This window comes from Neomonachus schauinslandi, chromosome 12, assembly GCF_002201575.2.
Source record: "Neomonachus schauinslandi chromosome 12, ASM220157v2, whole genome shotgun sequence".
Taxonomy (NCBI): Eukaryota; Metazoa; Chordata; class Mammalia; order Carnivora; family Phocidae; genus Neomonachus; species Neomonachus schauinslandi.
In genome coordinates this window covers 15,620,327-15,643,122 of record NC_058414.1, presented here as the reverse complement: position 1 = coordinate 15,643,122, position 22,796 = coordinate 15,620,327, and the positions used below count along the sequence as shown (strand labels likewise).

Below are 22,796 nucleotides of genomic sequence, written 5' to 3'. Positions count from 1 at the left end.
CCCCCCCCCCCCCCCCCCCCCCCCCCCCCGCTCCTCCAGCAACTCTCGGTTTGTTCTCTATAGTTAAGGGTCTGTTTTATGGTTTGCCTTTCTCTTTTCCCCTCTATGTTCATCTGTTTTGTTTCTTAAATTCCACATATGAGTGAAATCATATGGTATTTGTTTTTCTCTGACTTATTTCGCTTAGCATAATACTTTCTAGCTCTATCTATGTCATTGCAAATGGCAAGATTTCATTCCTTTTTATGGCTGAGTAATAGTCCATTGTGTGTGTATAACACATCTTCTTTATCCATTCATCAGTCGATGGACATTTGGGCCCTTGCCATAATTTGGCTTTTTTACAACACATTTCAAAAAAAAAATGCATGCAATTCCAACATCAAAATCCTTAAGCTTTTACTTTAGTTTCTTGAAGAGATACTAACTAAAGGAATTTTTTCAAACCAAATATAACCAAGAAATTCCTAAAACTCCGTTGGGCACCCCTGTCCTCAGAGTCCCCCTGAGCCCTGCAGCTCCTTCCCCATTGCAAAATGGAAACTCGTAACTGCTTTAAAATTACCTTTGTAATGTATCTTATCAACTATATTCTTTCTTTTCTTAGAACTTTGAGGAGATAATGTGTGTAAGTTCACACTGGCATATGAAGATACAAACTCTGATTACTTAATATTCTTTTTATCTTTTTATCCCCACCCCTCCCCCCTCTAGCCTCTCCATCATGTTCCATAAAGAGCTGCACGCTCAGTCCTGTTGTCTTTCTCAGTTCCTTCCAATTCTATTCCCCACCTCTGGCTTGACTAGCAATTCTGAATCCTGGAGAGGATTGAGTAGAAAGCTGTGGTTACTTACAGTTAATATTTTTAACCCCGTCAAAAGAATTTGTTCATTAACTCATTGGATTGTAAATCCTTGCTGGTTGCTTACTTGCTGAATCAGGCAGTATTATCTGTAAAGAAAAGAGACCCATCTCTGGAGCTTGGTGATTCTAGCACATGTCAGGGATTTGTGTGCAAAATGGAAACTCGTAACTGCTTTAAAATTAGCTTTGTAATGTATCTTATCAACTATATTCTTTCTTTTCTTAGAACTTTGAGAAGATAATGTGTGTAAGTTCACACTGGCATATAACCATGTGGCACAGCTTCCTGGGAGGAATAAAAAGGAAGATATTCTTTGGAGGAAAACTCGGTGTTACCTCAAGTTAAAAACTTACCTCCAAGTGAAAAACATGTGGTTATGCATAATAACAATAAAAAATATGACCTTCAAACAAATCTTAATGTTTATCTTTACCCTATCTTACAGAGAGGATTTAGGGTGGCTTATATAAATGCACACAAGATTGAATAAAATAGTTGGGGAGGAACATGGAATATGGGGAAGAAGAGTGTAAGATGGAGCCAGGGAAGCCAGGATTGGAGTTATATACAAAATGCATAGAAGGCCCTAACGTATATTTAGATGTTGGCCAAAAATTTGACTCTAAGCATTTCAGCAATAAACTCTGAAAAGGTGTCATGCTGATTTACAGAATTTGCAGTCTAACTACAGGACAAGTGCAGGCCATGTACCTCCTTTCCTGACACTAAGACAATGCAAATCTCTCCAGGGATGAAGTTGATAATAAAGTTCCCACTCGTTTTGGCATTTTCCCCTCTCAGGATGGAATCTGATGATGTTTACTATAGTGATGCACTTGAGCTTTTAGCCAGAGTTATATGTAATTCCCAGCATGTTGGCTATGACACCCTCCTTTTCGTTCCATGCAAGAGAACATACTGGGATGCACGTGAGTGAGTCAAAAGATGACTTTCCATCCTAATTTTTAAACTCTAATGTTAATGAAGATACAAACTCTGATTACTTAGTATTCTTTTTATCTTATTGTGATATGAACACTGAACACTGAGCTTTATCCTCTTAACAATTTTTAAGGGTACAATGCTTTATTGTAGGTACAGTGTTGTATAGCAGATCTCTAGAGCATATTCATCTTAACTGAAACTTTATGTCTATTGATGAATACTCCCCACTTCCGCCTCTCCCCAGCCCCTGGTGACCACCATCCCTGTCTTTGACTTTATGAATATGACTATTTTGGATACCTCATAAAAGTTTTTGTTGCCTGTGTCGTGAATGTCATATCTATGAAATCACTGCCAAGACCAATGTCCTGAAGCTTTTCCCCTGTTTTTTTGTTTTGTTTTGCTTGTGTCTTATGTTGAAGCCTTTGTTTTAGAGGAGGCTGGACCTGACAGGATGTGGCCCACAGGTACCCTCGCTGGTGCCTCAGCCTGTTGTCCCCACAGTGTAGACATGGGGCTGGGGACCTGGGCTCCCTGGATGCTGAGAGTCACATGGCATGTGCTGTGCAGTTAGCTTCCCGACACCTTGTCTCAGGTACCCATGCCCTGTAGGCCTGTGTGGCCAGGGCTCCCCCACCCCGTGACCTGAGCGTCTGCCTGGGGCAAGTGCTTCCCCCCACCATACCCTTGATGTAGAGGCTGGGTAGATTGTTAGAGCCAAACCCCATGTAGCCCTGCTGCTTTTACCAGATGCTTCTCTCCAGACCTGGATTTTCTCATCTGCTCTCTCTGCACTGGGAAGAAGGGGAAGTCATGGTTTCTGCCATCTCAAGTGGCCATCTCTGTACTCCCCTGGTTGCTAGGCTATGGTCAATCCATCCAAGCTCCGAGACCCAGGTTCTTCCTCTGGGATCCCTCTCAGGAAGGTTGGGGCACTGGACATGCAAACCAACGCCTGGAGAGAAGCCAAGCATTAGGGGGATTCTTTCTGATTATATGCTGCTTTGCTGGGGTGGGGACTCGGGTCACAGGGTGTCCCAAATCTCCCTACCCGCTTCACTGAGTCTGGCTTTGTGGTCACCTAGAGTGGAGGAGCTTTTCACTTAGTTTCTGGATTTCTTGCAAGGGAGATTTGTTCATGAACTCTTGTTGAGTTGGTGAGTTTGCCGAGGGAGGGATGGCCCAGGGCTTCCTACTCACCATCTTGCTGACATTACCTCTTGATTATTTAGTATTAGTAAAACATTGCTCACCTCAAAGCTCTAGTGTTCCAACATTATGTTTGAGAAGCACATATAAATTATTAGTAGGGATATTTCTCAATTTTTTTTCAGAATGCATTAAAAAAAAACTAGGGTAAATCAACTACTGTAATTACTGGCTTTTTTTTTTTTTTTGATTGTGCTGAAGACTAAATATAGTAAAAATCTTCACCTTACTTTCTTCATATTCCCTGCTCCTTCAGATCGAATACTATCATCTGCCACTTTATATGCCTGATAATATTTGGGTATTCATAATAGAATTGTGTTTAATGCACACTGTTATATCCAGTAGCACACTGGACCACTCAGGAATGGTGCAGAACTTCAAAAAGCATTCAAACAAACTCTCTTAAAATTAATAACATATTTCACCAGCAGATGGCATGTTTCACTCAGTTGTCCATATATGTGTACCTATCTGTATCAAGATTTTATAAGTAAGACATAGGGAAAGGCTATTTCCTTAGGATTATACAATTAGTTTTGAGCTAAAGAGTCAGAAATCTGATAATCAATGTCCAAAGAGATATATTCAATTAAACCTTAATTTGTGTTGGTGTTAGTCTTGAGGTTGAAGTTAGTGGTTGGAACGCAGAGGCACGAGGCAGGCACATGGGAGCTGGGGTTGGCAGGACCAGCGAATATTGTCTTGCCCCGGGGGAAGAAAGGTTAAAGAAGAGGCTAGCACATTGTCAGGGTCCAGCTAAGTGGGCTGATCTTGAATCTCAGCTGTCTTGAGCCACTGTGGCTGAAGCAATTGAGGACTACAAAATAGGATTATGAATTCCACTACATAAAACAACCCCTTTCCTCTAGGGCTGGCTTACTCATGCACCGTGACCCTGCAGCCACAGTTTTCTTGATCTCCCCACTTAGTCCCCGGAGCCACCTGCCAAAACAGAAGACCTGAAGCATTCTTGGTTGGAGCCTAATACTTTCCAGCATCCCCTCCCTGGATCCTATTCTCTGTAAATAGATGCCCTGCAGAAAATGGACAGATTACCTAAAATATGCTCTGCCCTATTCTGTGGCCCTCTTCCCAGACTCTCTTGTTGCTCTTTCTGCTCACTGGAGTGGATGCCCAGATACTGATTCCTGCTTGAATTGTGTTTGAACTTGCTCATCCCTTGGAAACTACTTTGGATGACCTCCAAAGTCCGTTTTTTAATGCTTTTAATAAAGGGGAGAAGTTGACTAAGCAATTGTCCATGTGATTTTCAGCTGCTGAAATAATCCAATGACATAATAAATAATGAAATAATAATAAATAATAAATAATAAATAATTTGACATTATTAGAAAACTAAAAATGTTGGGGCGCCTGGGTGGCTCAGTCGTTAAGCGTCTGCCTTCGGCTCAGGCCATGATCCCAGGGTACTGGGATCGAGCCCTACATTGGGCCCCCTGCTCAGCGGGAAGCCTGCTTCTCCCTCTCCCACTCCTCCTGCTTGTGTTCCCTCTCTCGCTGTGTCTCTCTCTGTCAAATAAATAAAAATCTTAAAAAAAAAAAAATTAAGAAAAAAAAAGAAAACTAAAAATGTTAATGAATTTTAAAAATTCATCAGTTTGATTCAACAACGGCATTTTAGATATCCCTCAATACATGACGGAATTTTATTCATAATACCATTTTTTGCTTCATCCCAGTTCTTTACACCTCATCATGTTATTCATGTTATTCCAACTTTGTGACACTTGGAGTCAGCCCTCTGGTTATGAGTCTTCCCTAAATTTAATTGCTAATAAAGTATGCTCTTTTTCCCTTTCAATGTACATCACTACTGTGATCCAAATTTGGTTCTCATCTAGATATTGCAGCTACATATTTTAGGACTATCCAGTCATAAAACTGATCTCATACAAATATTGAGCTAGATATGCCTATGCTTATACATTTATGCTTAACACTGTGTGGACCTGTAAAGGCAAAATCACACATCCTGGACTTGATTCCTGCCATGAATGGCCTCATTAATTACCTCATCGTTGCCATTCCTTACTCTCCAGTACAAAGAGACCTCTCTCCGCTAGAAGGGTAAATACCGTAAGACTGTAGTTGTGATTGGCGCATTTTCCCTTCAATAAATTTGAAATAGAGAAGACATAACGACATGAAGATGTAAAAGTTTTGGGGTTTTACAGATTCAAATAGTTTAGAGATGACAATTACAGAAGTTGACAGAGACGTCTGTTGCTTGACGCCAACCACAGGGACCATGACTAACCAGGTCTCCAGACACCACAGTCTGAAACACATTGCGAGCCTTGCGCCAAGACCAGGCTGCCATGGGCTGGTCTGCATCCGTGACTGAGTCGGGCAGGCCGCGAACACAGAGCCGGGCCCGGGAAATGAGGGACTCCTTGACGTCCGGCTTCCCGCAGCCTTGCCCAATTCTCCTTAAGACGTGAAGGAAGTCTGAAGCGCTTCCCGTCAACTTCTTTCCCTCACACTGTCCACCCTGCCGGCTCTGTTTATCCCGCCTCCATTCTCTCTCACTGGCATTTCCTCCAATGGAATCCTTCCACGGTTAACCCCATTTTGTGCTTATCAGTTAAAAGCCACAAAGTTGACAATGAACTAAAATTTTTGGTTGGCATGTCTGTCCCATGACATATCTTTCAGGGTAAAATACTTTTCAAAAAAGTATTTTCCTGTCAGGAACTATGATCAGGATTGGCATATATCATTCTGTAACCAAAAGCACTAATTTGTTCTCTTATTACTTTTCCCGTGGTGATAACATGAGGCTTCCCTCTAATAGCCTGGCTTTATGTTCCTGACAAACCAGAGCCCTTTGGTCTGTTAAAGTGAAATTGAGTAAGTTTGGGAGCCCAGATCTTTCTCTGACCACATGTGAGGCATCAGACAAGTGCTGGTGTAGCCTTTCTCTTGCAGGCTAGAGTGTGGCTTCTAAGGTTCCATTCAACTTTTGCATTCCACAATTCCAAGTAACCATTTTTGCTTTTTGAATCAGTGATAACAGCAGGTAGAGACTTGTGGCAAAAAAAAAAAAAAAAAAAAAAAAAGGCCCTTTTTTTTTTTTTTTTTTTTATTCAGGGACTGGTTCCACCAAACAGAAGTACCCTAGAGCTAGCTCAAGAAAAGGAGATTTTTTATAAGTTTGTAATAGACAATCCTATAAGCATCCAAGGACAGAAACCAAAAGTGTGTTCACACTGCATTGATTCCTTTCTTTGTTCCTTCCCTTCCTCCTTCCCTTCCTTCCTTTCTTCCTTCCTTCCTTTTTTAAAAGATTTTATTTGAGAGAGAGAGCAGGGGGAGGGGAAGAAGGAGAGGGAGAAGCAGACTCCTTGCTGAGCAGGGAGCCCGACATGGAGCTCAATGTGGGGCTCGATCCCAGGACCCTGAGCTCATGACCTGAGCTGAAGGCAGACGCTTAACCGACTGAGCCACCCAGGTGTCCTATGCTGCTTTGGTTTCCAACTAGAAAGGAAAAAACTGAGGTTATTTATATTCTCATGTGTCTTAAAAAGAAGGCTGGACGGAGGGGAAATCTACTGGCATGCCTGCTACACCCTAATTCTTTGGTTTTTCTAGATGACCAGTTATACTATTAAATTTGATTCATGAAAAAAATTGAGAAGTTTGCATAGGCTTTCCCCAGAAGTTAAGAAATTTATCATCTATCTATCTCTCACCTCTCTATCGTATCTATCATCTCTCTATTGACTATACCCTCTATGAGGTGCTTCATCACTCATCCCCCAGCTTCTGAGTGTTTGGAGAGTTGAGAATGTTGCCAGTGATGGCTCACAGAGGAAGAGCAGAGCTTTGCCCAAGGTGACATCCAGTTCCCAGCTGAAATTTATAAAGAAATATTGACAGGGAGAAACAATCTTAGTGAGGATTTGGAAGGTCAGCATTTTTGCCTATCTGTGGTCCAACATCCTGATGGATAATTGGCACTATAATCAAGAACTTTCCTTGGTGGGCATACCCCTTGGCCCAGCAATACTACTTAAACTGACTTCTCCCGAAGAACTAATTAAGGATGTGCACAGATATTAGTTATCAAGATGTTGATTCAGTTATTCAGTATGTTCAGTTAAGAAACAACCTGAATCTCTAATAACATAAGGGTTTGTCGAGTAACGCATACCACGGAATACAACAGAGCCATTATAAATGAGGTGGCAATCAGCTTTATTGACATGAGAACTAGTCTGAATAAGAGGCTGAGTGAAGAAGGAAGGTTAATCAACAGTATGTATAATAAGCTCCTAGGTTTTTTTCCCTCAAATCATTACATAAATGCATAGGAAACACCTGGAAAATTGTATACCAAAATACGAACAGTGATTACCTCTGCATAGCTATAAGTAGGATAAGGTAGGATTTTAATTCCACTATTTTTATTTTATGCATTTATTAAATACTTTATAGAAAACACATGTTTATTATTAAAAGACCAACAAAATTATTGAAAAAATAAATGCCTGCAGTTGTCCTTAATTATGAGATTTGCTGATCCAAATATTGCAAAATAAGGTTTTTTTCCTCACTAAAGTAATCCAACTCTCAAACAATTCTCATTTCAATACCTCAGTTTTCCTTTCCATATATTTTTATTTTTCTCCTCTCACATGTATTTCGATGGAAAATATATTGAAGGGAGAGAAAGAAATTTTGAGCTCTCACACAAAGGCCACTACCGTACTTGTCACATTACTCTCAGTGTGGGCTGATGTTCGTTTTTGACTTTTTCATAATAAATAAACCAAGTGGCCTGGTTCATCTTTTCTCATTTAATCAAACTGATCTATGTGCCTGGTTACATCTTGTCTAATGTATAAGCGTGCTTAGTTAAGTACTGTATAATGTGTTAGTGTTCCTAATGAAGTATTACATTTCGTCTAATATTCAGTACGCGATTTCAGTTAAATATTTAAACAATGTTTAAATATGTAGTCCTCTCCAAACTCTTATAACCTTCAGAATTGTACTTAGGGTGTTGACTTTTTTTTACATATGTTTTTTCTCCACTTCCATGGAGAGTTCCATTTCTGATTCCCCTCCCCAGAGAATCCCTACAACGCTGAGGAGGTAGACTAGGCTGCCAATTCCTTTTAACGGCCTTGCGTAGGTTTCTTTGGTGTGGATGCTATGCTGAACCCCTCTCCTGCTTTCCTTAAGGGCCGGAGAAGTTTGGCCTCTAAGGGAGCAGAAACATACACCGACTATTTTACTGGCACCCTCATGTGGGTCCATCTACTGGACTCCTTCAACTCCAGCGCCCTGCGGTGGTGACAGAGAAGAGGGGAGCCCATGCCCGCATTCTTATTAACCCCATTTCTCCACTTTCCCTGGGCTTACCCACACACCTCACTTCTGTGTCCCGATGGCTACAGAGATGAAGGGAGATTATGTGTCTGATGATCTTGTGTGAGCACGACAGGTCACTTCACGCCTTCTCTGAGAAGCAGGGACATTGAGAAAGCTAAAGGAGATTTTATACTTCAGCTTTCAGATTGTTCCTCTACCTCCTTGAATGGCGAGGTGACTGTAGTTGTCGTTCCAAGTGCAGAGCTGGGGTGTAGCGGGGTACCAGGGCCGGCTGAGAAGCAGGGACTTTGGAGGCCTGGCCCTCCCCCCATTGGGCCCACGGGAACTTTGTAAGCACCAGCTCTCCGCAGAGAGAAAAATTCTCTCAGGCTTGGCATCAAGATACCTAGGATGTCCTGGGAGATGAGATGAGCACCACATCCAGGGGTGTAAAATTCTTGGGGGTTGAGTCACTGGTGCATAAATCGTAATAGGAGAAACGAACTCTGTTTCTGGTGTCACACAACGATTACTAATGAGAAGCATCATGAATGTGAATTCAGAGCCTTGCCACCCCCAGCATGGTAGTTAGGAAACAAGGATCCAGATGTGGTGTGTCTGCCTTTCCCTTTTATTTATTTAGTTATCATTATTATTATTTTAGTTCCTAGAGTTTCTAGCCAAAAATGAGCTGAAAGTGTTCTTTGTAAAAAAAAAAAATCATTACAATTTTCCATATCATGCTTTTCTAGTTGTTCCTCAATACCTCAATTTTCCATATCCTCCTTTCATCACAGAAATTCTTCCGCGAACAGCAAACACATAAAGATCTTTTAGACATTCATTCCTCTTGCCTTCCTCCTTAGAATCATTGTATTTTCAATCACATCTTAGACTATCACGAACCTTCTAACAGCACAAGTCAAACTGAAATAAAACATATTGTAAAAAGAAAAATGAGTGTTTTGTTTGTAATATGGCATTTATTTTACAATGCACATATTAAGTCAAATGGTAAGAACCAAAAGCATCTTTTCCCCACACAGAGATCTCCCAGAGTAGGCCCCACAAAGGCTACTCTGAATGCCGCCAGAAGCTTTGTCCACCAGCTTTCAGCTTTCATAGACCTTCCACACCAAAGGACATACCTACCACTATGGCTTGTGGTGGTTGAAAAAGAAAAACGGAAGCAGATCATTAAGAAAAATGCCGCAAGATGGGTGTAGGAGGAGTTCTGCAGTTGTTAAGGCAAGGGGAGCGGGGCCTTCCCCAGGCTGGCGGGGCAGCGCCTGGCCTCGTCGGCCTGAGAGGCAGTCTCGGTTCTGGAAGGTGGCTGGCTCACACTCTTTTGGGGTTTGTTCTCTTTTGGGCACTCCTAGCTTTAATGGTCTTCTTGGGGCTGGCTGGTCTGGGAGCAGGCGGCTTTCCCTTTGGCTTCGGGGTGTTGCTACGACCTGTACGCCCCGCTGTTCGCTTCTTGTCCTGAACGGTCCTCCGCTGTTCCTGCAGCCTCTCTTCCCACTGCTGGGAGGCAATTTGCACACATGACCGTCAGAGACATCGCACTGTGTAATGCTGGGAAACTGATGTCAGAATCGATGCCATTTTCCCCCCCTGTAATAGCTGAGTCGTGACAACAATGAATAAAATCGCCAGCCTGCGTTGCCGGGCACTTGGCACACACCAGAGGATTTGAGAAGCGCTCAAGATGGGATGAAGTCTTGACACCCATTCATTTCATGGAAGCTCCCAACAGCCCTGCTAGGTTGGACACCACAGTCGTGGCCAGGAAAGGGCACACACGGCCCCTTTGCAGCCAGTCACACAGCTGACAAATGTCAGAGCTGGGAACCAAATTCACCAGTGTGACTCCGGGGCCCAAGACCGCAGGCCAGGCACTTTGGCCCCGCCGCCCTGTGCTGCGACATTTGTGCACTGCCAAGCCTTCTAAAGAGGCTCTGACATGGCAGAGAGCAGAAGTTTACCCAGCCCACGAGGAAGGCCAGGGGGCCTCCCAGCGCATTTGTGGGTGGGTTCACCTAATGCTCTTCCATCCAAGACAGGGCCCCTCCCACCTCTAGTAATCCGCTCAAGTGTTAGCCACCCAGAACCGATGAGAAATGAGACTTTCTGGATAGTTGTTTCCTTCATAGAAAAGGACTCACTGCTTATAATATAAAGAAATACTATTCGCTTAAACAGCAGCATGTAAGAAAAAACTGAAAAAGTGGGTCCACTTGAATAGACATTGCCTTTTAGCATAACCTATACGCCCCTACTTGGTCAGAGTGTATTTCATTCAGCAAAGAGTGTGAGCATGACCACAGGCCAGGCATTGTCCGAGGCACTAGAAATGCAGGGAAATGAGAAACACAGCCCCACCCTCCCAGGGCACAAGTCTAGTCTGTTCTGAAATAATGAACTCATCACGTTTGCTATTATATGGTGCTAGCTTCAAATTCTCACTGAAGCAGATTGGAATGTTTGCTGCAAAACTGAATGGCCCAAACAGCTCTATGATTCTTGAAAGCTTGCTTTCCTCTCAGGTTCTTATGGTGGACTGACTTTCTACATTGATGCTTCTAATCTACGGTAGTCCTGGAAACTGGATAACCAATCCCGCTAGAATTTTCTGTCCAGTAAGGCTAAGCACGCTCCTGAGCAGCTCCTGAGTTTTTAGCTCAGATGTGACCGTTGTGTTATTCCAAAATGCACGGAGTAGGAGAGGCTGTGTTCAAACTACCTTCTCCATCAGTCTTTTCCCTCGCAAATTGAGAGGCCCCAGGCCGTTGTAAGACCTTTTGGGAACCGGAAACCACAAATTCTCCTAGATACATCTAAACGTATTTTCAGGAGAGGGGACGCTTTAAACCAATGACCTGATTACTTTAGTTCTGGTGTGATCTCATATCTCTGGGCAAAAAAAATTACTCTAACTCCCTTAATTGAATTACCGATATTTCCATGATGTTACCACTAAAATCAGGGATTTGGCCACAGAATGATTACGGTTTGTAGATAACTGATTTTGACAAGAGTCTCAAAATTATCTTAAATACAGGGAAAGATTATGCTTTGTACAGAGACAGAATGAATTTTAGAATTGCGTATTCACACCCTTACATGTCTATGTCTGTTTTAAGACCTCTGGATGTTAATTCTGCTCAAGTACCTGACTGATTTTGCTAAAATAGTTAAATAAAATACCATAAAGAGATAAAAAAAAAAAACACACCAATTTAACCTGGAAATAATCAGTCGATCCGTATTGAATGCAACCAAATCACCTCTGAGGCTGAAAAGAGATTAATGCTACAGCTTCCAAGTCAGAACAGCTGTGCTCTTAACTACTTATTCAAAAGGCAAATTGTGCGCTATTGCAGGCCCCCTGAGGGCCTGGAGAGAGAAGAATGTGAAGAATCCCCCAGCTCTAAAGAATTTCTTCACATGCCCTTAACTCCATATTCGTAGTGTTGCTAATTATACTTACTATGGATCTTTTACTGAGTTGATCTCTCCATTTTTCAACTAAACAGTTTTCAAGAAGCATCATCCTGAAAAAAAGTAATTGATCTTGAGCAATTCTGATTATGAAAGGAAAAAGTTTAAAAATCCAAAAAATTGTAAAAAGCCAAAATTCTTTATAACTCTTAACTGTACACTCCACATGTATACCATTCATATTTTACTAGCATTTCCTTTTATTCTTCCTTGTCCCTATATATATGTGTTTAGATCACACTGTATATTGAGATCATACTGTACATTTTTTAATCATTCTATTATATGTATTTTCTCATATAATTAGAATAATTAAAAAATACGGCTTTAATAACCATAAAATATTTCAACAATGATATGCATAATACACTTAGGCCTTTCTCTACTGTTGAACCTCCTTTTGCTTAGCTACTATTACCAGCATTGAGTCGAATGTCCTTGTATATATATACTAGTGTGCACTGACTTATTATTGCCTTAGGACAGATTTCTGAAAGTAGAATTACTGGGCCAAAGAATATGTCTTTTTTCAAGGTTTTCCATGCACAGGGCCAAATTGTTTTCAGAATGGTTGAACTTTCGTTCAAATTATTTTTTAATTTGGGTTGGAGAATTAAAGAGGTAAATTTAATACTATTTGTATTTCTTCTGGAACTTGTCCGTATAGATTTATGTACACATTATTTATATATTGTAGTCTTAATGTACCAAATATGAACTTATATGACCTCTTTATACAGTAAGGTTACTATTGCTTTGTCATAACCATTGCAAATATTTTTCTCAATATTTATTGGCCTTTTGGGTAATTTTTATGTCCATGATATTATGTCATCAAAAGTCTATATTGACATTTTGCCCTTGTAATTTCTTACGTTAATTTCATGTTTGTAAAGTATTTTGCCTTTCAGATTTCACATATCTATTCACCTGATTTTATCTTCTATGATTACGTTTTAAAAATAGCTCTTTAATCCATTTGAAATTTATTTTATAGTACAGTATAAAGTGAAAATATGTACTAGTTTTCCAAATAAAAATATTTGCAACATTTACTAAATAATATATTCATGTCCAATTGATTTGCCATATCTCCTTCACAATCAGTTATTTTATGCATTAGAATCTGTTTCAAGACTGCTTCCTCTGTGTTATTTACCTACATGTGTACTCCTGCCCCACATGGCATTAGCAAGTGTAGCTCGGTACCAGTTTTCTGTTTCTCCTAAGGCAGATCTCCTTTCAAATGGTATTTTCAAAATCTCCTTTACATGCCCTTGCCTGTTTGTTCCTTCAAATGATCACCAGCATCAATTATGAAGACATAACTCCCAGTCATTCAAAAATATTTTTACTGGTATTTTCATCAGAATTATAATAAGTCTATAAGTGAACAGAAAGGATGACAGGAAAGATGTTATTTAATTCATTTATAATCCATTCATCTGTCCCAATAGGATTTAATGACTAGCAATCTGGTACGGTCCCAGAACCGCATCTTGTTCTGTAGCAGGTACAAATACTATGCAAGAGATGAGCCCAGAAACTTCAGTCAACATTCATTCATTCAACTTCTTCAGAGAGACAAGTTATGAGTAAAAGAACAGTTTTAAAGCCAAGAACACAAGGTGGTATACACGGTGCGAGGACGGTACCCAAATACTGACAGGATACAGATCAAGGAAGTATTCAAGTGAGGTCAGTTTCAAAAGGGGTTTTGGAGAAACAGTCCATAGCTGTATCCAGAAGAAACAGATAAGCATTAATGGCAGGGAATCAAAGGGAAGACTGGTTATATAAAAAAGGAGTCATTTTGTTGGAGATGTATCCTGCAGCAAGTTATGGGGTCCTTCCTGGAACCTGGTCTGAAGATTTTGATTTTTCCATTACAAGGAATGTACCAGTATATAAAAAGATGCCAAGGAAAGAGAGGTGGGGACGCACACTCCCAGAGATATGCGTGTATGTGTGTGTGAGTGTGAGTCTGACCGTGTATGTGTGTGTGATGGTCTATCAAACAAATACTGTACATTTATTTTGTATATAAAGAAAATGTGGACCTGTCGTCTCAAATGGCCGTCTTTACTCGATCTGTAAGTTGTTAAAGAGCTCTTAAAAAATATTCAGGATTTGCCACACTAAGATTGATTTGAATGGTTTGAAAAGAACTGTTTTAACTCATAGTAGTATATCTGCCTATGATTTTTCAAGTCGCTTAATGAATTCTGAACTTGATTTTTAAAGATTCCATTCAAATAGTCCTATTTCAATTTTTCCTTAATGCCATGAGGAATTCAATGATATTTAGGATATGTGATATGGTAACAGTGGCATCTATTAAAATGATCGATTTGTTTATTTATTTATTTAGTTAGTTAGTTGTCTTTTAAAAAAGAACTACTGGTGCCATTTTTTTTTTTTTTAAATAAACCATCCCTGTTAAATGAGATTCACGTTTCTAGAAGCAGCGTGCAGTTGCTTCTGCCCCTTCGTGCCTACCTGGAGCGCCATTCATAACACATGATGAGAACGTCTTGGTGGGGCAGGATGTGAGGACACTGGCAGGAAGAATTTGTGATGAGCGGCACCTGCATTCGAGGGATGGGGGACGAGGACTTGAAGATCTCTTTCACGTCCACCACGGTGGTCACTTCGTTACAACCACTCCTCTGCACGGCTTTTATTTTGGCATGAATGACTGCGATTGAAAAAAGTGACAGAAGTGTTGATGGAGCCTTCGAAGACAAAGAAGGATGGTGCATCCGCGCCAACTCCTGAACCTCTCTTAAAGAATCCCTCCTGTAATTATGGTCATGTCCACGCTGCCCAGACACAGGCAAGGAGCCCACACAATCCGATTGTCAGCATTGTCTGCCGAGGCCCGGATCCTGCGGCAGAGGGCAGGTGTGCGGGGACGAGCAGGCTCCCGCAGGGCTCTGCCGCTGGCTCGGCCACTGCTCCGCATCGGCTGCAGCTGATAAAGAACCACACAGATTGTTCCCCGCCCCAAAATCCTAAAATTAGTCCCGTTTGTTTGCGTGTTTGTTTGCCCAAATCCTACCCAGAAATTCATGTCAGGAACGTCAATATTTGTTAATCCTCTGCCTTGTGATTATCTGAAGTGAGATCATATGTTCTTGAATTCAGAAGCCACTTTTTTTTTTAAGATGTATTATTTGAGAGAGAGAGCGTGTGGGGGGAGGGACAGAGAGAGAGGAGAAAGAGAATCTCAGGCAGACTCCCCACTGAGCCCAAAGCCCAAGGTCATGAGATCGTGACGCGAGCCAAAATCAAGAGTCCAACGCTCAACCGACTGAGCCACCCAGGCGCCCCTCAGAAGCCACTTTAAAGTTGTATGGTCCAACTACCCGTCTGATGCTTGAACTTCCTCTCTTCCAAAGGAAGTTATTAAAGTCATAACATTTTTGAACTGGAAGGAGTCTCTGAAGATCACTGCTCTCAATCCTTTAATTGCACAGACTGTCAAAGCCAGGTCTGTGGTGAGCAGAAGTATAACTCTTATTACAGATGGCTGTTAACATCAGTGTGTCTGATCAAGCTTTAAATTCTGGCCCTTTTGGTCCCTTGCTATTACTGCCTTCCATGGAATTGTAATCAGCCTCGCACGGATCTGTCTTGGATTCTGTCCTAGAAAGCTGGTTTATGAAGAAGCCAAAGGACTTAAATAGAAATGGTTTCATCATCAAAGTAGTTATGGAGAACAGCAAGACAGTGAAACTCTGGTTAGTAAGGAGGGCTGGATAGTGTCAGATGAGGGAAAAAGTAGATTAGATTAAGACAATATCTACAAAAAACAGTTTTAAAACAACAACAATGAAAGCTACTGGAAGTCAGTGCTTTTTTTTCCCTTTGGTTGAGTTACCCACATTGGCTATGTATAATCTCAAATCTTACAATTCAAATAAAAGGTTATGTTTTTCAGACTTTTATTTTTTTTAATTTATTATTTTTTTTAGGATTTTATTTATTTATTTGACATAGACACAGCAAGAGAAGGAACACAAGCAGGAGGAGTGGGAGAGGGAGAAGCAGACTCTTCACTGAGTAAGGAGCCTGATGTGGGACTCGATCACAGGACCCCGGGATCATGACCCGAGCTGAAGGCAATGCTTAACCAACTGAGCCACTCAGGCACCCCTTCACACTTTTATATGGCCATGATCTTCCTACTTTCACATATGAAATATTACATAAAGTTCATGATTTAAAATTTCAGTTTGAATTACGGAAAACAAAGTTAACAAATAAAATGACCTTTTTGCCTAAACAGTTCCTGTTATTCCAGCAGAAGTAATTTAAGAGTTGCAAAGGTACATAAAGGAGCCCAAATAGATACTTTAAAAGAACCTATTTTTAATTAAATTTACTTTCAAATGATAATAGAATTAAATTTACTTAAAAAATTAAAAATAGCCTGATTCTTTGAAGAATGTGCTGACTGTTCTTTTCAGTAAGAGAGGAGGGCATTGAAACTATGTCAATACTTGTACATATTTCCCCACAATTCCTTTAAGATGTTAAATATCTACAGGTTTTGTTTTTTTTTTAACAGGTGTTTATAAGTAAAAAGAAAGATGCGCAGGTCTTAGTTCCTGGGCCTCTGGGTCTCAGATAATCCAGCCCATGGATCACTCACCCATCCTTCAGGAAACCTCAGGAAGAGAACAGGTCAGATGGGCTGGCCTGGCTGAGTGGCCCCTCTCCCTAAGACAAGGAGGACCTTGAAGGCAAATTTGTGCTCTGATCCACATCACTGTTCTCCCTGGGTAATCTACTTTGGTTTTGCTTAATTTACCCAGAAGAGCAAGACATTTTATAGTTGTGTTTGTGCCATCGGGAACCCACGTCGAGAACCCACGTAAGTAAACCCTTTGTCATCAGCTTTGTGGCTGGCTTTGCAATGTGGCAAGTCCTCAGGTGAATGGTTGCGTCCGATGACTTACCGTAGCTGTAGTTTTTGCTCAGATATGTCGCCAGAGTGGGCTTCACCTTTTTGCACTTGCAACGGTCTGGAGGAGACGAAAGAGAGACAAGAAGTTGGAAAAGTGTCCTGAAACCATTCTGGGGAGGAGACAAAGAGGGAACCTCAAGGCGAAAGAACTCACCGGGGCTTAGGCGTTTACAGTCAACATCAAGAGGCCTTTCCTGAACCATCATGTCTGGCGTGATGTCTATCCACTTAACGTCTGAAACACACACAGAGCCACGTGGGTGTGGTCAGTGACTTAGCCTGTTCACCCAGCTGGAATAAAGAACCATCTGGAGACACACACTAGCACAGTATCAAAAGAATAACACTACATTGTAAAAGTGGCATATGACTGTCGACTACTTCTTTCATACAGACATTCCTGGGCTTAGGAAAGAAGACTTTTGAGTGAGATTTTACCCATCGAGCACAAATTGACGTGAATGCGTGTCCATTTGACGTGGCTGATAAACACAGCTAACTTCCCTTCCAAATCCATTTTAAAATGTTGGTTTTTCCAGGTTGACAGTTGACACTAATCAAAATGTCCAGAATATTTCCAAATCACCACCTCTCCTTTTGCAGTGCAGAAACAGTCCACAGCTATATGTAAATTCCCCAAAGCATAACCCTCTATCATTTATATAATGTAAGCAATAAATATGGTTTTTTTTCCTAAAGCTTTGAATTAGAGAGGAGTTTCGATTTTCCCTTCACTTTACTTCTCCTTCATGTATTGGGCAATGCTCTGAGATAGAACCTCAAAAACTACACTGAGGCAACACCATAATCTCTTTAAATGTGCAGGAACCTGGGTCCGGGATAAAAGCATGCAAAATGCTCTTAGGTTTCATTTCAAGAAATGGAATTAAACTTGCTCCTTCATCCTAGAAAAGCAGCAAAATGACAAAAAAAAAAAAGGAAGCAAAAGTTGTTATCCAGTTAAGGAAGACGCCACAGAGTTTGACTATGAAACAGACGTCACAATTTTCCAGAACAACTAAATTTACAAACTTGCACTCCTGGTGGGGAGTGATGACTGGTACTGCCTTTTTCGGCAAGAGTTTTCAAGAGCTGACACTAACTGGAGAATCCCGGTGGGACTGTTTTCAGGATTAAACGAAAGTGCTTAACACTGGCTCAGCCCCGACCTATGCCCCACCTGCTATTGCCGCTCTTCTCTGTCAATGACAATGCCCCCAGTGGCTCACTTATAAGCACCTCCTCACCCCACACACACATAATCTATGGGACATGGTGTTCTTCAGCTTCCGAAATTCCTGTAGGGAAACCAGACTTTTCCCCAAAGTCTGGTCACCAGCCCTTCCCACCTCCCCCAACCCTCGGAAGTGGGGTGGGGGCTGCTGACCGTCCACCCACTGGCATCGGGAGAAGTGGCCGCCCGGTTCTCACGTGGCAGCAAACGCCAAGAATGCCCCTTGCCCCCTCGGTCCTTCCCCTCGGCCTCACCCTCGGGGAGGTCGGTGACGATGGCCTCCGGCGAGATGCACACGCCGCGGTCGTAGACGGGCAGCTCGTCGCAGGCCAGGCTCTCGGGCCAGCTGTGGTTGTACATCTTCATGAGGGGCTCGCAGTCGTCGCGCGCGCGCTGGCACACCGACTTGCACGGCTTGATGGGGTCGTGCAGGAACTCCAGCGTGCAGATGGGCGCGTACATGGCGCAGAGGAAGAAGCGCAGCACCGAGCTGCAGTTCACGTCCACCAGCTCCTCGTACTGCTCGATGGCCAGGATGGCGTTCTCCTGCGTGCTGTGGTGCAGGTGGTTGGGCATCCGCGTGATGTTCCACGGCATGTGCCGGCACATGGGGATGCGCACCGCCTCGCAGGGCGCGCCGCGCACGCCGAGCGCCAGGCGCAGCCCCAGGCACAGCGCGGCCAGGACGGAGAGCAGCATGGCACTGCGCTGGCGCGCCGCCACCCCGACCGGCAGAAGGGGCCCCCGGCTTGCTGCCCCCCTAGTCTCTCGTCCTCCCTTCCCTGGGGAGGAAGTCCTTCGGGGGCACGGGAGAGGCTCTCCGCCCGCGCTGCGGTCGGCAGCGGTGCGGGACAGCGGGAGCGGCCGGGGGTATCCGGCGTCCGGCGCACCGAGCGCGAGCAGCGCCAGCCCTCAGCCTGCGGGGCGCGGACCCGCCCAGGCAGCTCCAGTCCCCGACCCGGCAGCTCCGAGCGCAGCCGGCCTCGGCCATTGCGGGACCCTATTTATCCCGACGCGTCCCCTGACGTGGGCTCGGAACGCTCCCTTGGCAGCGGCGGGAGCGGCGCGGGCTCCCCCTCGGCCGCACCCGCGCCCCCCCCCCGCCCCCCCCAGCCCTCGCTTTGCCGGAGCGGTGACATCATCTCCTCCGGGCCGCAGCCCAGGGCTGGAATCCTGCATTTCCCTAAAGTCCCTCCTTTTTAGTCTGGCCAGTCCTTTTTCTTCGCACCAAGAAACAGAGTCTGGCAGTCGTTTTGGACACCGGATCCAAGAGGGTGCAGGAGAGAATTTCAGGAGAGGCGAAGACGCTATTTGGGTCAAAGCTGAACTTTGCGCCCTCTCTGCCTTAGAGGTTCCCCAAATACAGAGTTGGAGGGAAATGGGAACTTCTGCGGCCCTTTAATTCTGAAGCATGCTTGCTTTCTCCAGTAGGGGGCATGAGAAGCGCTGAGCGGCGAGACTACTGTGTGGGACCGGATGGACACGTTATATAAACAAACGCCCCCTCCCCCAGTTGTACGGAGTTGGGTTTTGTTGTTATTGTTGTGACTAGAAGACATGAGTTTGGGCTCAGGTTTTTCCAGAATGGCATTTGGTCTGTACCTGCTCCAGGAACAGAAATGCCTGAAGGTGCAGTAATAGCATCTTTTAGTTTAGGAATGTTTTCCATCCGCCAACATTCCTCTTCCTTCTTCTCACTCCCTATTCCTCTCTCCAATGTGAATGAAACCCAGGAGAAAACACAGAGCACCGGACACCACAAGCTGAAAGATCTTTTTCCCCCTTCGGGCCAAGCGATTTCCAACCCAGCAGCCTAGAATCTTGATTTTTGATGTGCTTGAAACTACTTGAGTAAGAAGTTGTGTACCGTGGAAAGCAAATGTATATGTTTTGTGTTCTCTTTTATTTTTATTAGGAAAAGGTAATAAAACCAACTGCTGGCTCAGGTCTCCACAGAAAACGCAGGCTTTATTGTTGCAAATGTACATCAGTCTTCAGGCAGTAAGATTTCTGGTATATGATATCTTCTTAGGGCATTAGAATATGAAAATGTGGTCTCTGAATGTTAATCTTTAAAAACATAATTCAGGGGCTCCTGGGAGGCTGACTCAGTTAAGCGGCTGCCTTCGGCTTAAGTCATGATGTCAGGGTCCTGGGATTGAGCTCAGCAGGGAGTCTGCTTCTCCCTCCACTGCTCCCCCAGCTTGTGCTCTCTCTCTCTCAAATAAATAAGTAAATAAAATCTTAATAAAAAAACATAAAAGCATAGTTCAATTAGAAATCTGAACATATGGCAGATAGTTGTTTTTTCATTTTGTTTTTTTTTTTTTGGCTCCAAAACTTAGACCCACAATATTAGTTTAATTTTGACTCTGACCAAGACTAAAAATTAAAATAGCCCAAAGAACAAAAAATACAGCTGGCATTTTATTGAGCATTTACAATGGGCTGGGCGTGGTGCTAAGCTCTTTAAATGCACTATCTTATTTTTTTAGGGACCATGAATTAAACATGGTAAGTTGAGAGGACAAATGACACAAATATATTTCAGGATTCATTCAAGGAGTCAGGTTCTATTTAGGGGAAGCCCAGAGCGTCCAAACACAGCCACACCAACCTAAAGAGGTATTTCCAGATAAGTCTCAAGCTCCCAGGATGCCAGACCAAGCCAATGAAATATCACACAAAGGGGATAAACCAGATGACATCTTCAGCCATTTGCAGCAGTCATATCCAATGAGTCTAAACCCCCTGGCTTAGTGAAAAATATTTGCAGCCCCAATTCCTACAGGGGAAGAAAATACAGTTTTGAGTAACAGCTGAATTCGGGCTCCTTTTCCTGTGAGTTGGTGGAAGAGGCGACCTTGGAAAGGGCTGTCCCTGGCACAGCCAGCTGGAACCTGCTGCGTCTGTCCCAGCAAGTACCAAGTCACAATGCTGCAGGCATTGCCCTGATGTTCCCCAGGGCATGTCCTTTAAGAAGGGGGGAGGAGAAGGTAAGAGGCCCCCTCTATAAAGCTCTTTGCCCCCCCCCCCCCCCAGGAGGTCCACTGGCAGCCTGTCTTTAGTGCTTCTACTTGGGGTGGAGCAGCAGTGAAGGATTCATCAGGAGATTCCATCAACTGGCCTTCGTCTTCAGGCCCTGCCTTAGCACTCAATCCATTACCCTGTACTTGACACTGATTTGCCAATAGCTCACGTAACTGAGGAAGTTCCCCTGGTCAGTGGCTTCTCTCTGGTGGTTCCTTTTCAGTCTCCTTAAAGGCCTACTCCTCTGTTTGGGCTCCATGCCCAGTCCTCGCTCTCGACAAGCCCTGCCTCTCCAGGAGTCTCAACCTCAGCACTCCCGACACTGGGGCCAGATAATTCTTTATTGGCTCCTGTGCATTATGGGAAGTTTAGTAGCATCTCTGGCCTCCTAGATGCCAGTGGCGGCTTAGTCCCCACCCTGCTATGACAATCAAACATTTCTCCAGATATCGCCAATGGTCTCCCCTGCTGTTCTCCTCTTTGGCTTCAGTTATCACCCAGATGCTGACTGCTTCCCAAACCAGCCCTCTAGTCCTGCAGCTTTCTGGAAGTGCTTATCCAACTGTTCCTGGGGTATTTCCACCTGCATATCCCACAGGCATCTCAGAGTCAACCAATCCTAAACTGATTTGTCTTCTTTCCTCATTCAGGACTGAACTCCCAGGGCCCCAAACCAGAAAGCTCTTCCTCCTTCTGTTCCACCCTCATCTCCGTTCCACCCTCTCCTGCTGCCACCATCTCAGTTCAGACATCACTGTCCCTCATCTGATTTATAACATCTCCCTCCTCCTTCTCCCTGCCCATTTTCCACCCTCACATCTGACCCAGCTTCCTAAGGCCTACGCCTGATGGCGCCCCTCCCTGACTTTCAAGGCGCTGAGTGATCTGGCTCCAGATTACTCTCCTTAAAAGTGCTACACCCATTTTCCCTTGTCCCCATGTCCTTCATCCAGGAATGTTCTCTCCCTCTTTCACCTGGCTCACTTCCTCATTCATGAAACACAGATGAACTGAAGAGATGCTATACATTAGGAAAGCAAGGGTCTTTTTTTTTAAGTTGCTTCTTTTTCTTAATTCCATATGGTAGGTACATCCTAATATTACAAAACATAAACCATAAACCCAATTAACTTTGTTCTTGATGCTAAAATCCCGGAATCACATACCTCTAGGGTTGTGGCCTTGTCAGGTGATGGGTGAGGGTAGCAGTCTCACTGCAAGTGTGGCCTCAAGGCGCTGTCCCTGACTCAGTCCTATGCCCAAGAGCCAGGGCTTGTCCCCTAGCCCCCTGGGCTCTATACTAAGAAAAGGGTCAGGATGAATGACTGACATCTTTTCTTCAGGAAGGGACCCTTCTTTCCATTTCTAATTTGGAGGAAGAAGCTGTCCATTTTGACAAAGGGGCAAGCGGTGTGGGGGCACAGCAAGTGCAGTAGCATGGCCTTCCCGACCTTGAACTTGACGTTGTCTCCCAGTATGTGATTACCTGCCGCACACTTCAGTTAGTGGAGACACATGTTCCTTCCCACCATCCCGCTCCTCACCCCGCCCCGTCTCAAACGCGGGTGCCCTTCAGGATGCTAGTGGCACCGCTGCCACTGCATTTCCTGTTGGCAGCAGAGAGCAAGTGGAAACAGACGCCGCAGCGGCCAGCGGCCCAGGCAGGAACCGCTCCCGCGATTCACCCGGGCCTTCCCAG

The 22,796-nt window shown here is 43.7% G+C and overlaps 1 protein-coding gene across 1 annotated transcript; it reads right to left on the bottom strand.

Moving 5' to 3' along the window:
• Positions 1-9,068: 9,068 nt before the first annotated feature.
• Positions 9,069-19,057, bottom strand: SFRP4 (secreted frizzled related protein 4). The gene is made up of 6 exons (XM_021682917.1): positions 18,322-19,057; positions 16,988-17,068; positions 16,826-16,891; positions 14,361-14,559; positions 11,851-11,914; positions 9,069-9,884 (listed from the first exon to the last, which is right to left on the bottom strand). The coding sequence occupies exons 1-6, from the start codon at positions 18,764-18,766 to the stop codon at positions 9,699-9,701; spliced, it is 1,041 nt and encodes a 346-aa protein (XP_021538592.1). The 5' UTR covers positions 18,767-19,057; the 3' UTR covers positions 9,069-9,698.
• Positions 19,058-22,796: the final 3,739 nt, after the last annotated feature.